Source organism: Lolium rigidum, chromosome 5 (assembly GCF_022539505.1).
Source record: "Lolium rigidum isolate FL_2022 chromosome 5, APGP_CSIRO_Lrig_0.1, whole genome shotgun sequence".
Classification (NCBI taxonomy): Eukaryota; Viridiplantae; Streptophyta; class Magnoliopsida; order Poales; family Poaceae; genus Lolium; species Lolium rigidum.
In genome coordinates this window covers 166,023,542-166,036,516 of record NC_061512.1, presented here as the reverse complement: position 1 = coordinate 166,036,516, position 12,975 = coordinate 166,023,542, and the positions used below count along the sequence as shown (strand labels likewise).

General features: G+C 41.9%; 1 protein-coding gene across 1 annotated transcript; it reads left to right on the top strand.

The window, feature by feature from the left end:
- The first annotated feature begins 5,203 nt into the window (after nucleotides 1–5,203).
- On the top strand, nucleotides 5,204–10,186 carry LOC124653661 (lipid phosphate phosphatase 2-like). The gene is made up of 8 exons (XM_047192728.1): nucleotides 5,204–5,258; nucleotides 7,793–8,014; nucleotides 8,114–8,201; nucleotides 8,279–8,388; nucleotides 8,516–8,609; nucleotides 9,276–9,464; nucleotides 9,569–9,628; nucleotides 9,713–10,186. The coding sequence occupies exons 2-8, from the start codon at nucleotides 7,799–7,801 to the stop codon at nucleotides 9,907–9,909; spliced, it is 954 nt and encodes a 317-aa protein (XP_047048684.1). The 5' UTR covers nucleotides 5,204–5,258; nucleotides 7,793–7,798; the 3' UTR covers nucleotides 9,910–10,186.
- The last annotated feature ends 2,789 nt before the right edge of the window (nucleotides 10,187–12,975 follow it).

Sequence of the window (12,975 nt, the reverse complement as noted above, 5' to 3'; positions counted from 1 at the left end):
TTTGCTAGTTTTGTACAATTGCTGGGCATTGTATCACTTGCTGTGCCTGCTGATCTGTCACTATGTCAGTACTCAGTAGTCAGTATCTGTTAAAAGCTGTTGAAGCATTATGGGAGCCATTACTGTGCCACAATTGTGGACTGAGGTCGTTTTTCTGTGTAAGTGGAATATAAGAACCTTAAAGCTTATCTGGTAGGCATTCTAGTTAACATTTTTTTTGTGTCTTGTTATTCTCATGCAATATATTACATATCAATTCTGTTACCTTGTAAAACATTTAGTACCTTCAGATAGGACATGTTGTGGCCCATTTATTTTTATTTTATTCATTGAAGTGTATAGAAATGGCCTGATGTTAGATTGAGAACGGTCTGCTACTTGAAATAGTAGTAGCCATTTTCCCATTTCTACGGAATTATTTTTGCGGACCATGGAACTTGTGATTGCTTTAGGCTTTGTTTGGTACTAGAGTTTTTGTGGGGATAGTGGGGATAATCCCCACCAAATTTCGAATCTCCACTTATTTCTAAAAACATGTTTGGTACTAGAGTATGAGTTTAATCCTCGCTTATCCCCACTTTTCCCCAAATCTTAGTGTATTTTTCTCGATCCCCAATACTTTACCCTCACTAAGTGGATTGGGGATCGAGTTTTGTGGGGATTGGGTGACGGTAGGGGATCACCCAATACTCTCAAAAACTCTAGTGCCAAACAAGGCCGGATGCTGCATAACTAAGTTATTTGAGAAAACAATTAGCATCCAACATTAACATCCGGAATTTTCATGATACATCCACCTCAACCATATTTTGTGACCAGTAAACTTTTTGAAAGCGTTACACTTTCTTGCCTTCCTTTCCTTGATCCAGTACATGGATTGTCATTACTGAAGTAATCGGTATTGTAGTCTTGTGCATATAGATCCACCGAATTATCTGGTGGTAGCATTTTCTTAGCTTGGTACCATGAAACCAGCCAACTAGGCTCATATGATACCCAAATAGATCATGGATGGAAGCAAGTCCCTTTGTTTTGGGTGTTCTGGTCTGTACCTACTCAGGATATAATACAGTCGCAATCCAGTTCATGAATGACAGGGGAGTTTCTTTTTGTTTGTTTTGTCACGAGCATATGTTCATGAATGAGGCTGAAGTTTCCTGGAAAAAGTGGCACTTGTGTTGGACTGCACTGTTCTATATCCTGCCAGTTGCCGTACTGTTTTTCCTGTGCTACAAGTGCCAATCGGTTTACAGATAAAGTGCTGCAGGCCCGGCGGTTTCCAATTTGCGATTCATTCAAATGTGATTTTATGTTTGTGGACGAACATGATGTGCGCTGTTGTTGATGACAGGTTGAACCCATGATGTTTTTTTTTACATTGAGGCCATATGCCTGTAGCAGTTTTTGTTTATGAAAATGAGATAGAAAGAGCATGTCACTTAGTATTAAGTTACTCAACTATGTTTTCGTGATTTACTCCAGTTGAACGTAGGTACGGCAAAAACATTATGCTATATATATCGTGCTCGCGAGAAAGCATAAAGCCAGACAGCTGCATCCTGAATCGTTCGTCCTGTCAGTGCTCTTGCGAATTCTTACTTGTCCCACGAACTGCACAATCACCAACAATTGGATTTGGTCACCGTCTCCAATCCTTAAAATCTGGGGAAGCAAGTCCGGTAGGCATACGGACGAGCATTGGCATTTTTTCCGTGGTGAGTTGGTGTGGTCGCATATGTAGCAGTTCAGCTTTTCTTTGGAAAAGTGTCACACATGCCGTTTTATGTGAAAAAAGATGGTGAACTGCGTGCATCCTTGACGGTTAAGGCCTTGTTCAGTTTGAGGCAAATCCGCTGGATTTCATGTGTATTGACTATTGAGGGATATTATACGAAAAGTGTCTTTAGCACATGAGCACCAGTGCTCCCGGTGCTATAAAATCATATTATTTAAATTTTAAAAAATTGAAATTAAATACCTACATACATATAAACATTTTGAAGCTACGGTAGAAATTTTGGAGAAAAATATGTTATATTTTGAGCTATACAAAAAAAAATTCTGACAAATATATGTACCTATACGTAGCCACAAATTTGTTTTTTTCCTGTAGCTCAAAATACAATGCAACTTCTACCGAAACTTCTCACGAGTATTCGGAACATATATATTTATCCATGAAATAAATGTGATAATTTTTTGAAACACAAATACATAATTTTTTTAATATTTAAAAACTGAGAGCACTGGTGCTCATGTGCACCAAATGCTCACCCGATATTATATCCCATTTAAGTTAAAATTCCTCGTGATACTCTCCAATCCACTTGGGGTGGGGATTAACCGAACATGGCCTAAGAGATTTATTAAACCCCAAACTGAAAATAATAATTGCAGTCTCAAGGTGTTCTGGCTTTCGCAGCAGCAGTACAAGTGAAGTCCAGAGTCTTACATTTCAGTTTAGCCTTAATTGGTTGTGGCTGGCAATGGTCTTCTTGAAGACATTGTTTTGAGAGCGAAGACTATCTTCAGGGTGACAACCTAAGATCTTCGGATCGGACGACGACGGCGCTTGTGTGCTATTCTTTTGTTGGAGGCGTCGCTTTTGGAGAACCTGTAGCTGAGGTGTTGTTTTGGTGGTGGTTGTATTGTTGCTGCTATAGCTGGCATACCGTAGTAGGATCTTATTTTCTTAGTTTTATTTTCTTCTTTTTTGGCTATGCGTATCCATACTGTCATTAGAGTATTACGTTGTTGCAGCTAGGTGTAATTAGTATCTCTAGATATTAATATATTTTCTTTATCGAAAAATGTGTTTTATACGAATGGGAAAATATTAATATTTTCCTGATTGCATGTTGTCGTCGTATTCCCGTAGCCACACACGAGTGACCACTTGGAACTTCCTCAAAATAGTATGAAACTTAAAACACAAACCACCACCTAAACAGAGGCGGAGGCAACAATCTATGTCGCTACTTGAATTGGCCATGCCTAAAAAATCTTGCTGCCTCCGCTACTGCACCTAAACCTAGTCTATGTGGTTCAGTTGTAAGTTGAAAGTACGGATCATACTTTTTTCTGACACTTTTGGCAATGTATTCCGTGACTTACCATCAACATGGTGATTATAGTAATGTTTACAAAATAAGAATTTTTTGATACGAAATAATGAGACACCTAAAGTAGTGACGAAGCTCATAATGAATAATATTAAGAGAGGCATAATTAGCAAAAGAAACCCCATACGCCAGCCAGGATCACTAAAAGAAGTGAAGATCTTCAAAGCTAAAACGTACCAAAGCAAAATTCTTGGAAAAACCCTAAAAAAAGCCTGCGGCAACAACTGGATGTACCCCACAAGAGAAGGAGTTAACGTCTTTCCGAAAGAAGAAATATTAGAAGGAACATCTAAAGTTGCAAGCAACTCCTCTTTTATATTTCTCTTTTGTCCTATAAACCAGCAAACCACAGTTTCCTATATTTCAGTCCCTCCACCAGACCGAGGAAATGCCGCCAACTTTGATTCGTGTAGAAAATGGAAACACAAAAAAATTAAAAAAATATCTGTTTAATGGCACTGTAGATAATGAGTCAAACTGAGCTTCCTTCGAGCGTGTTAAAATTACAGTTTAGCTCGACTCGTCAAAATAATGAGCTCAAATTTATGATCGGCCTGACTCGGCAGGCTTGCAAGTTGGCTCGGTTAACTTACTACAAGTGCGAACATGAGCATACGTGAGAAGGACTAATAATTCTCATACAAATATAGAACTAGAATAATAATAGTCCTTGCGCACTTCCACGACTAATAATTCTCATACACCAGTGAACACTTGGAACCTCCTCAAAATAGTATGAAGAAATTAATGAGACACCTGTAGTAGTGACGAAGCTCGTAATGAAGAAATTAAGGGATGCATTCTTAGCAAAAGAAACCCCACACGCCAGCCAGGATCACTAAAAGAAGGGAAGATATTCAAAGCTAAAACCTACTAAAGCGAAATTCTTGAAAAAACCCTAAAAAAGCATGCGGCAAGAACTGAATAGTCTGAATGTACCCCACAAGAGAAGGAGTTAACGTCTTTCCAAAAGAAGAAATATTAGAAGGAACCTCTAAAATAGCAAACAACTCCTCTTTTATATTTTTGTTTTGTCCTACAAGCTAGCAAACCACAATTTCCTATATTTCACCCCTCCACCCGCCCAGGAAATACCACCAACTCTGGATTCATGTAGAAAATGGAAACATAAAAAAATTCAAAAAAATGTTGTTTTAATGGCATTGTAGTAGATAGCGAGCCAAGCCGAGCTTCCTTCGATCGTGCTAAAACTATGATTTAGCCTGACTCATCAAAATAACGAGCTTAGATTTGAAATTGGCCCGACTCGGTGGGCTTGTAAGTGGGCGAAAATGAGCATACATACATGAGAATAATTAATAATTCTCATACAGATATAGAACTAGAACAACAATAGTCCTTGCGCACTTCCACCACGCAACCTACTCGAAGGGTAGATGGATGAAAGAAGATAGCAGCTCTATATCATTAGAGGTGCAAGGAATATGGGCGGCCATCTATGGGAAATTTCGGGCTCTGTATTTGGACTAGTACAACAACCCGAACGAATAGCTCACAAACTTAACTTGTTTGGTTTGGTGCAAGGTCGAGTCAAATTTGCTATTTGTAATTTTCTTTACTTTTTGGATTATTTGTACTACTGTTGATGATTATTATTAATAGATCGGTGGATTTCTCGCAAAAAAAAAAATTTGCTACTCCTTCGTGCTACACCTGTAATCCCATCTTGTTTGAAATCGTTGGAAATTTCAAAACAGTTTTGTTCGCTGAAAAATCTGGTCCGTTTTTTTTCCAAAATAGAAAACCTGGTCTGGTCTGGTCTGGTCTGGTCTGGCGTGGCGGGCCGCCGCCCACTAGCAGTCAACAAAGGCGCCATCCAGAGCAGGGGTGGTCCAGTCCAGGGCAGAGCAGTCTCCAACGCGTGCTGCGTCACGGTTCATTCGAAACCACATTTCAAAAACAGTTTTGCTCGCTCTCTCTCTCTCGCCATTCCCCTTCTTCCTTCCTCCCCCACTTTCCCCCAAAAAAACACAGAGCAATAATTCCCTCCACTGCCCTCCTTCCCCACTCCCGGAAATCCCACCCGCCTCACCGCCGCCGGCGCCGCCGCGGAAGGCACGACCTCCGCTCCGGCAGAGCTGGAGATCCGACTCGGGCCCGCCTCTTCCTTTCCCGGTAAGCAAACCCTAGCTCCACCCGATTCTTCGAACCACCACCATGTCACCATGTTTTTTTCTTCTAATTCTTCCTTCGGTATCTGTCCTTTGCCGCGGCCGCGGGCAACAGATTCCAAGAATATTTCCGCCCCCCTTCCTCCCCGCCGAGTCGGTTGCCGCGGGCTTCGAATCCTGTTTGTTACTCCCGCAGCCCACAAATCCGCGGGTTTAGGTTAGCTTCTTGTTACTACCCAGAGCGCAGAACCGATCTCTGCGAACCGCGCCCGCGGGATTGATTCGGTGCTGCATACTACTGGTACGTCCCAGTCCGGCCGTGGTGCCAAGTGGGCGACCAACTGCTCGTACCGACGGTTTGTTAAAGTGGCACTGCCGATAGGTAGCTGTTGGTGTCGGTCTTACCTGCTCCCAGTTGTCTTGGAAGTCTCGACATAGGGCCAATTAACCATGTCGCTGTTTCAATTGTTACCGATTTTTGTACAGTGCCACTAGTTTACATGGTTGACTTACCGGGCCACATGGCAAAGTATTGGTAGAGCAGTTTCCGAGGACCAGTGGCTGAACCAGCCAGCCGCTGCAAGTTCTGCCTACATGGGTTTAGGTTAGTTTCAGTCTGGTGTGGCCAGGACCCAGCGTGAGCAATTTTTGCTCCGTTGCTCGCGAGATTTGGTCGTGTTGAAGTTTGCAGAGGTCTGTTCACCAGAGTCGCCCTGTGTTTTATAAGTTCGTAATTCAGTATTTTTCCTTCTGTTTGTTGGCGTCGAATAGTAGTTCTTTTTGACTTTTTCACTGTACATTTGTTAGTTGTTGGGTATCTCCTGCTCCGAGTAGGATTGTCTAGTTATTTTTGGCTTGTTTGACCCTTTTACTCCTTCAGCCTTGACAGCCTTTCATGTATGTTGATGCTGATAGTCAGATTATTTAGAGTTCTGTTCACAGTATTCTTTCATTATTTTATGACTGCTCCGTAGTAAACTTGCATCCTGAAATCTTTGCCCAACATATGAAAGAAAGAAAAGCTAAATCTTACATTCGTAACACCACAGTGATACTGATTGTACTATTGTTAATGCGCTCAAAGCTTTGTGGTTGCATATGAATACTCCAGCTCTTCAGTCTTTTCATATGCTGAGTGTTTTAATAGTTAGAGGTGTCATAGGAGTTCCTTCTAACTTCTGGCACCTAAAAACAAAACAGTTGTAGAACTGCAAATTTAGCCCTACCAAGCACTGCTTGGTTCTACAGTCAATTCCTTACTATGGTCAGAGTAGCTGCTCTGTACAAGCTTCTCATTCTAGTTTATATATCCCTGTTTCTATGTTACAGGTATATGTTCAATTGTTCATCCTGCCTGTCATGTTTTTTCTAGATCTTCCAGGTCCATTAGATTGACTTTCTAAATCTTTGTGATCCAATCAGATTGTTCCACGCAATTATAGTCATTATCTCACCCTATAATCTAACTTGAGATTTTATTTCAAAGTATTATGGTATCATGAGTTCCTTACGAATACTGATTAGAAAAATAATGTGCTAAATTTACATGTGAAACAATATCATTGCATGTAACCTGATGGTTTTAGCAGACAGTTGAGTTAAGTGCAGCAGGTCAAACTTTCCTGCCATTTAAGCTGATGGTTTTGTCGACATTCTGTAAATTCGATCTTTAATCGTTTTGTTGGTGATCACCAATATTATGAGAATAACGGACCACATACAGACTATTTTTGAGCATACTACTTATGATTTTTTTATCCCCGCACATGCTGTACTGTGGTGATTTGTAAGTTGTTACCTAGAAACTTAGCCCAACCGATAAAACTGATATTACGAAGTCCTAGTTAAATCATGTTGAGTTGTTTATAATGGCCTTCTCAAGTGGTTTTATGTTAGGAATTTGATTTGGTTCCAGTTTTATTTTCTCCCTAGTATATAATATTTGCACTATGAAATTATAGTTTATTGTTCACCATGAAAATTAGTATTTATCACTGTGATTTGTGGTTTTAATATGCACATTTTGCCCAGGTAATAAAATTTGTAATCCAAATTCCTAGATAAACCAAGTTGACAATGGCTTTCTAATAGTTTGCTTGGCCCAGAATATTCATGATCCCTATGGTGGGCTCTTTCGGCTTTCATGTTTTTGTTTGACAATTGACCCTCAGTCACTGGGTTCATGCGTAAAATATGCTGTATTTGAGAACTATAGCCTGTGAATATGTTTCCAACTAAGTTTGCAAGTATGATTATACTACATTAATGTACTAATTATTCTGACAAAACAACTGGTGTGTGATGGTATGTATTGAAGGATCTAGAGGATTGCTTACAAACTCCATCCAAGAAGAATTAACATTGTTTTCATTTTAAAAAGCTACAACTGCAAGTATTTGTGTTCCTTGTTTTTTCTTAATTTCACTTGAAATTTGTTCTCTTCTGTTTGGTTAATTGTAGCTGCTTTACATACCACCTATCTTGTAGTTATTGCAACTTTAATCATCAGTTTGTTGTGTTGGTCCATTTTGTTTGTAGGACATAATGGCAGATATCCAGTTAGGGTGTTACACTATAAAGTCCCATGGAGCCAAAGTGGCAAGAATCCACATGTATGACTGGATAATACTCCTCCTCCTTGCTGTCATAGATGGACTGTTGAATATAATTGAGCCTTTTCACCGTTTCGTGGGGAAGGACATGATGACTGACTTGAGATATCCATTGAAGGGCAACACAGTGCCCTTTTGGGCTGTTCCGGTGTGTTGCTGTGCCCCTAATTTTGGTTCTTGCATCACTTACATTAGTTTTGTGCCATTCAAAAAGTGTGTTTCAATCTGGAACTCTTCTGATCTGCAGATCATTGGAATTGTATTACCATGTTTCATCTTTGGTGGGATTTACTTCAAAAAGAAGAATTTCTATGATTTGCACCATGGCATACTGGGTATTTGCATATTCTTTAGCATTAGAGTATGTTGATATAGTATGGGCAAGTTAATTCTAAACAGAGTTATTTTGCAGGTATTCTTTATTCAGTGCTCATAACTGCGGTGATTACTGATGCAATTAAGGATGGAGTTGGGCGACCACGTCCAGATTTCTTCTGGCGCTGTTTCCCAGATGGAAAGGATGTAAGAACAAGATTAGCCAAGAACAGTTTTTCATGTCACGAGCTCATCTGTGTTGACCTGTTCATTGTTCAATTGTTCTTATCATTTATGGAAATCCATATTGACCATACCTCATCACTTATTTCAGGTTTATGATAATGTCACTACTGGTGTTCTGTGCCATGGGGAGAAGAGTGTCATCAAAGAAGGTCACAAGAGCTTCCCAAGTGGACACTCATCATGTAAGTGATTACATAAATTCTAAATAGACCCAGTGTAGCCTAGCGTCTTTGGCTGATATAAGATGGTCGAAAGCCAAAAGTTGAAGCCTAGGAAATTTGGTGCAAAGGAGGTCATCAGCTCACTTACCAAATCAGAAAAGAGTAGCTTCACTCAGTGGTGACATAACTCGTAGTCTTTAGAAGTTTGAAATGCAGTCAGATCTAACAACTCAAGTAATTAATTGAAATATCATGGAATTATGTTTATTTAATATCTTAATAACATACTACTAATCTCCTTACAACCCTCTTTTCAAATTATGAAGAATTACACTATATGGTTCTCATTTGTTAGTTATGACACTATGGCTGATGACTTTATTTGTCTCTCCATACAATGTATTTGTTGTAAAACAATACTATGGTTGCCAGTCATTCTTAATATTATTAAAATTGTGCTGAGCTCACGCAACTTTCATTCAAAAACCTGGAGGAGAGCAGTCTGGCGGCATTTGCTAGTCTTAATTGAATCGACAAGTTTTTAGGGCAATGCATATGAAAACAACATGCCTTTATCTTTCATTAGCCACATGTACTGTCTATGGTAGTTTCATTACGATTCCCGGAAATGGGGTGTGGCCAGGTCATCTAACAATTGCCTTTTCACTTCTTGTTAAACTACTTCAGGGTCTTTCGCTGGCCTAGGCTTCCTTGCATGGTACTTAACTGGGAAGATAGCAGTTTTTGACCGTAAAGGTCATATTGCAAAACTGTGCATCATGGTTCTGCCTCTACTTACTGCTGCACTAGTTGCTGTTTCTCGAGTGGATGACTACTGGCATCACTGGCAGGATGTATTTGCGGGATCTATTATAGGTTAGCCATTTTTTGTAGTTCTGTAAATATGTAAAAGATGATCTTCTATGGTCCTGAGTACACATAATAAATTTCTCTGTTGTTGTGACCTATTCCCTTTGCAGGTCTCACAGTGGCGTCATTTTGTTACCTGCAATTTTTCCCATATCCTTATGATACAGATGGTATTGTACCTCCTTTTACTTGTTTTGCCTCTGAGTTTTGTGTTTTATCAGTTTTTTGTTGATACAGTAACAATTTCCTTGCAGCATTGTGGCCTCATGCATACACCCTCCAGTTGGCTGAGACACGCGCCAGTGGCATTGCAGCAAACTCCTTTAGTGTGCGCCCCTCAGAGATCGAGGCCACCAATATTCCGGAAGGGGATGGGCATGGTGGGATTGGCCTAAGAGACACTAGTCCCATTCTAGAAGACATGGAGGCTGGCAGGAGATATGCAAACTAGGAGTGGACCAAGCGATTCCCTTGAATGCCATGGTCTTGAGTTTCACGAGTTTGGATTTTTTTTGGGCGCATGTTGCAGGCTGCTTGGGAGATATTTAGTGCACACAGTTTGGTGTATTATACAGCTGTTGTTTGGGGCCACCTCTATGGGTTTTCAGTGCTTATTTTCTCTTAGCTGGATAGTTAGCCTTGTTAAGGACCGGCTGTAAATGACCTAGTGGATGTTGTTGCTTCCTTGTGGACGATGACATTGTGCATAACTTCTCGCTCTTTCTGCCTTGATTTGATGGTTGATCTGCCTGCTTTTCAGCGGCGGTAGATGATTCTCTTATTTAGTCTGCTATTTTATTAAGTGAGGCCAGAAGCGAAAAGCTTGTTGGTTTGCTCATCAGGCCAAATTTGCTGAATTGCTCTAACCATCATCTCATCGAACTGACAAGGCTGAACGTATCCCAACCTAAGGTAAGGTTCTGGCATTCTAGTTATTCTTGATGTTAGGCTAGAATGTTTCTTCGGAAGATGGCGTGAAAGGTTCTGATAGTGTTAGCATGTTCCAAGCCCCTAGCGTTTATAGCAGTGGCTGTTGTTTAGCATTTCACTGTTGGAACTCACAATCCAATATTGCATCAGTCTTTGGTTCCAAAGAGAAAGTTAGGCTAGTTCCAAGGCCAAGGTGGAATTCAAAAGATGCCATCACATGTTAGAGAAGTAGGTTTGGGAACATTGTGTCAGTTCACATCGAGGGTATTATCCAACTCAAATGCGCACTAGCTGAGACTGAAAGACAAGGAAGATGTGGGTCTCTCCTGTTGGTGGTGCGGCAAGCTGCCCTCACCTTTGTCTTCAGCGGAACTTGCATTCTTAGGTCTTCGTGGTCTTCGTGATGGAGGATCTGATGCTATCGGTTTAGTTAATTAGGCAAATCTCACCTTTTGGACTATTGGCTCCATATTCTCTTCTATTAATACTGAACTTTCGGTGCTTGCATCAATATATGGAGTTGGGAGAGCAACTAGAACACATAAGGGGAGGCGTGAGAGATATATTTGGGCTGTGATGGGGAACACCGCTTGCAGCCTGACCTCCTGCCTGGGCGTATCCTGCCATTTCAGCCTCAGCTGCTGCTGCAAGAGGCGTTGTCCCCCGTTGCCTGCATCGACGCCGGCAGACAACTACCTATCAGCACCGCCTGCTCCTCTTCGTCCTCACCATGCTCCGGGGTATGGCTATGGCAGCGTATACGACGGCCAGGGTAAGTAGATGTACGAATGACGAATGCGCAAACCGTGGAAGACACTCTCTGGTGCTTGTGTGGTACTCTCAAGTAAAAATAGAGGATGCACTCTTCTGGTCCAGTGAGTTGCTTCTCTAGATTGTTTGCAGTACGATATCGTTGTCTTTGTGAGCCTGCCCGCCCATATTCAGTGTTATGTTGACGTGCGTGCGTGCGTGTTTTTATGATCTTGATTATAAGCTGGACTGATTTGGGTTTGGAATTTGAAATTATTCTTGCGAGAGGAAACTTGGCGTTCCAAGGTACCGGTTGTTCTTGCTTTATTTAAGTTTGTGAAAACTAGAAATACGTGGTCGATGTGATCACAACTTCACAAGGCATTGTCGCTCCACGGTTGCCCATTTCCGACGAAGTTCCGCATGGGCAACGGGCGCACTAGCCCATACTTTGCTCCGAGGCACCACACTGGAAAAGACTCCGCCGTGGATGTGTTCTCCACATCAATGACATGATTCGAGCGATGGGCCACATCATCATTGCCGGTGAGTTTCCACCCACATGACCTACTTAAGAGAGAGAGAGAGAGCCGACATTAACCACATCAATTAAAGAATTATAGTGATTCTTCGACACTTTCAAACAATGTTTGGAACAATTAATATGAGTTCCCAAGTCTCATCACTAGTCACCGACTATCCCAAAACTAGTAGGTTGATCAAAAGGAAAAGAAAAGGTGAAACAACAACTTCGTATAATCTAAAGGACTAGATCAATCGAAAGAACACTAGCAACAAAGTCTGCATTGCATAAGACTTGGTCACAGGGGGAAGTATCGAACGATAGTATCATGATACCATCACTAGCAGGCCGGAGCAGCGCGCGGAGGCGGCTGCCCGTGGGGAGCAGCGCACGGAGGAAGCTGCACCCGAGGAGGCGCCCGGAGCAGCGCGCAGAGGGACGCTGGGTGGCAGAGTTGTTGTGCACGCACGAAGACGGCTGAGCGTTGGGAGGAGTGCAACGACAGAACCGCGCTGGGCGGTCAGAGGCACCGAAAGGAATAGGAGAGGACAGGACATGCGTCGGGTGGCCAGAGGCACCGCGAGGAAGATGAGGAGCGGTAGGTGGGCACATCTTCGGGGGAAAAGAAAGGAAGGAGGGAGAGAGAAAATAAGGAGAGAGAGAAAGGTAGGTGGGAGATGTGAGTGTGACGGGTGCGCCATGCCAGGAGATAGAGAGGGGAAATCCGATGTGGAGTTGTTGTGAAGTTGCTGCCAGCGCGTCCGATAGCATCCCTTCCTACAGGATTCCTTTGGGGTTCGCTGCTGTTTTTATTGGGCTCAAGCTATCGTGGATTTTTATCGAAAGCACCGGTGTGATTAGTTTCTCTCACGAGAATCCCCAAATCGCTGCTAGCTACGACTTGAGGATTGCCGATGAAGATGCTCTTAGTCGACTCAAGCATGAAAGAAAGGTGGATTCAACTCCAACGCGGAAGGTTGAGGAGGCTCCACAGGAGCTAAACGGGACACTTGAGTTCTAAATCATCACCAATATAACGGTGGGTTTACCTAGTTTAGAGCTAAAATTCGACTTAGAGTCCGTGTAGAGATGTTCAAATTTTTTCCCGCAAGACCAGCCACCTCTACTCGTTTTTTACTCAAGCTTTGTCCCTTACATTTCTTTGGAAAATTCACACTGATCTGGCTCATAGAGTTGACAATTGATCTTTGGGCAGTCAAAACTGGCTAAGTTCAGCCCATAACCGCTAGAATGCAAGACGGGGTCCCTCCCGGGAAAGTACGGCACCGTGTTACAAAACCGCCAGCTAGATTG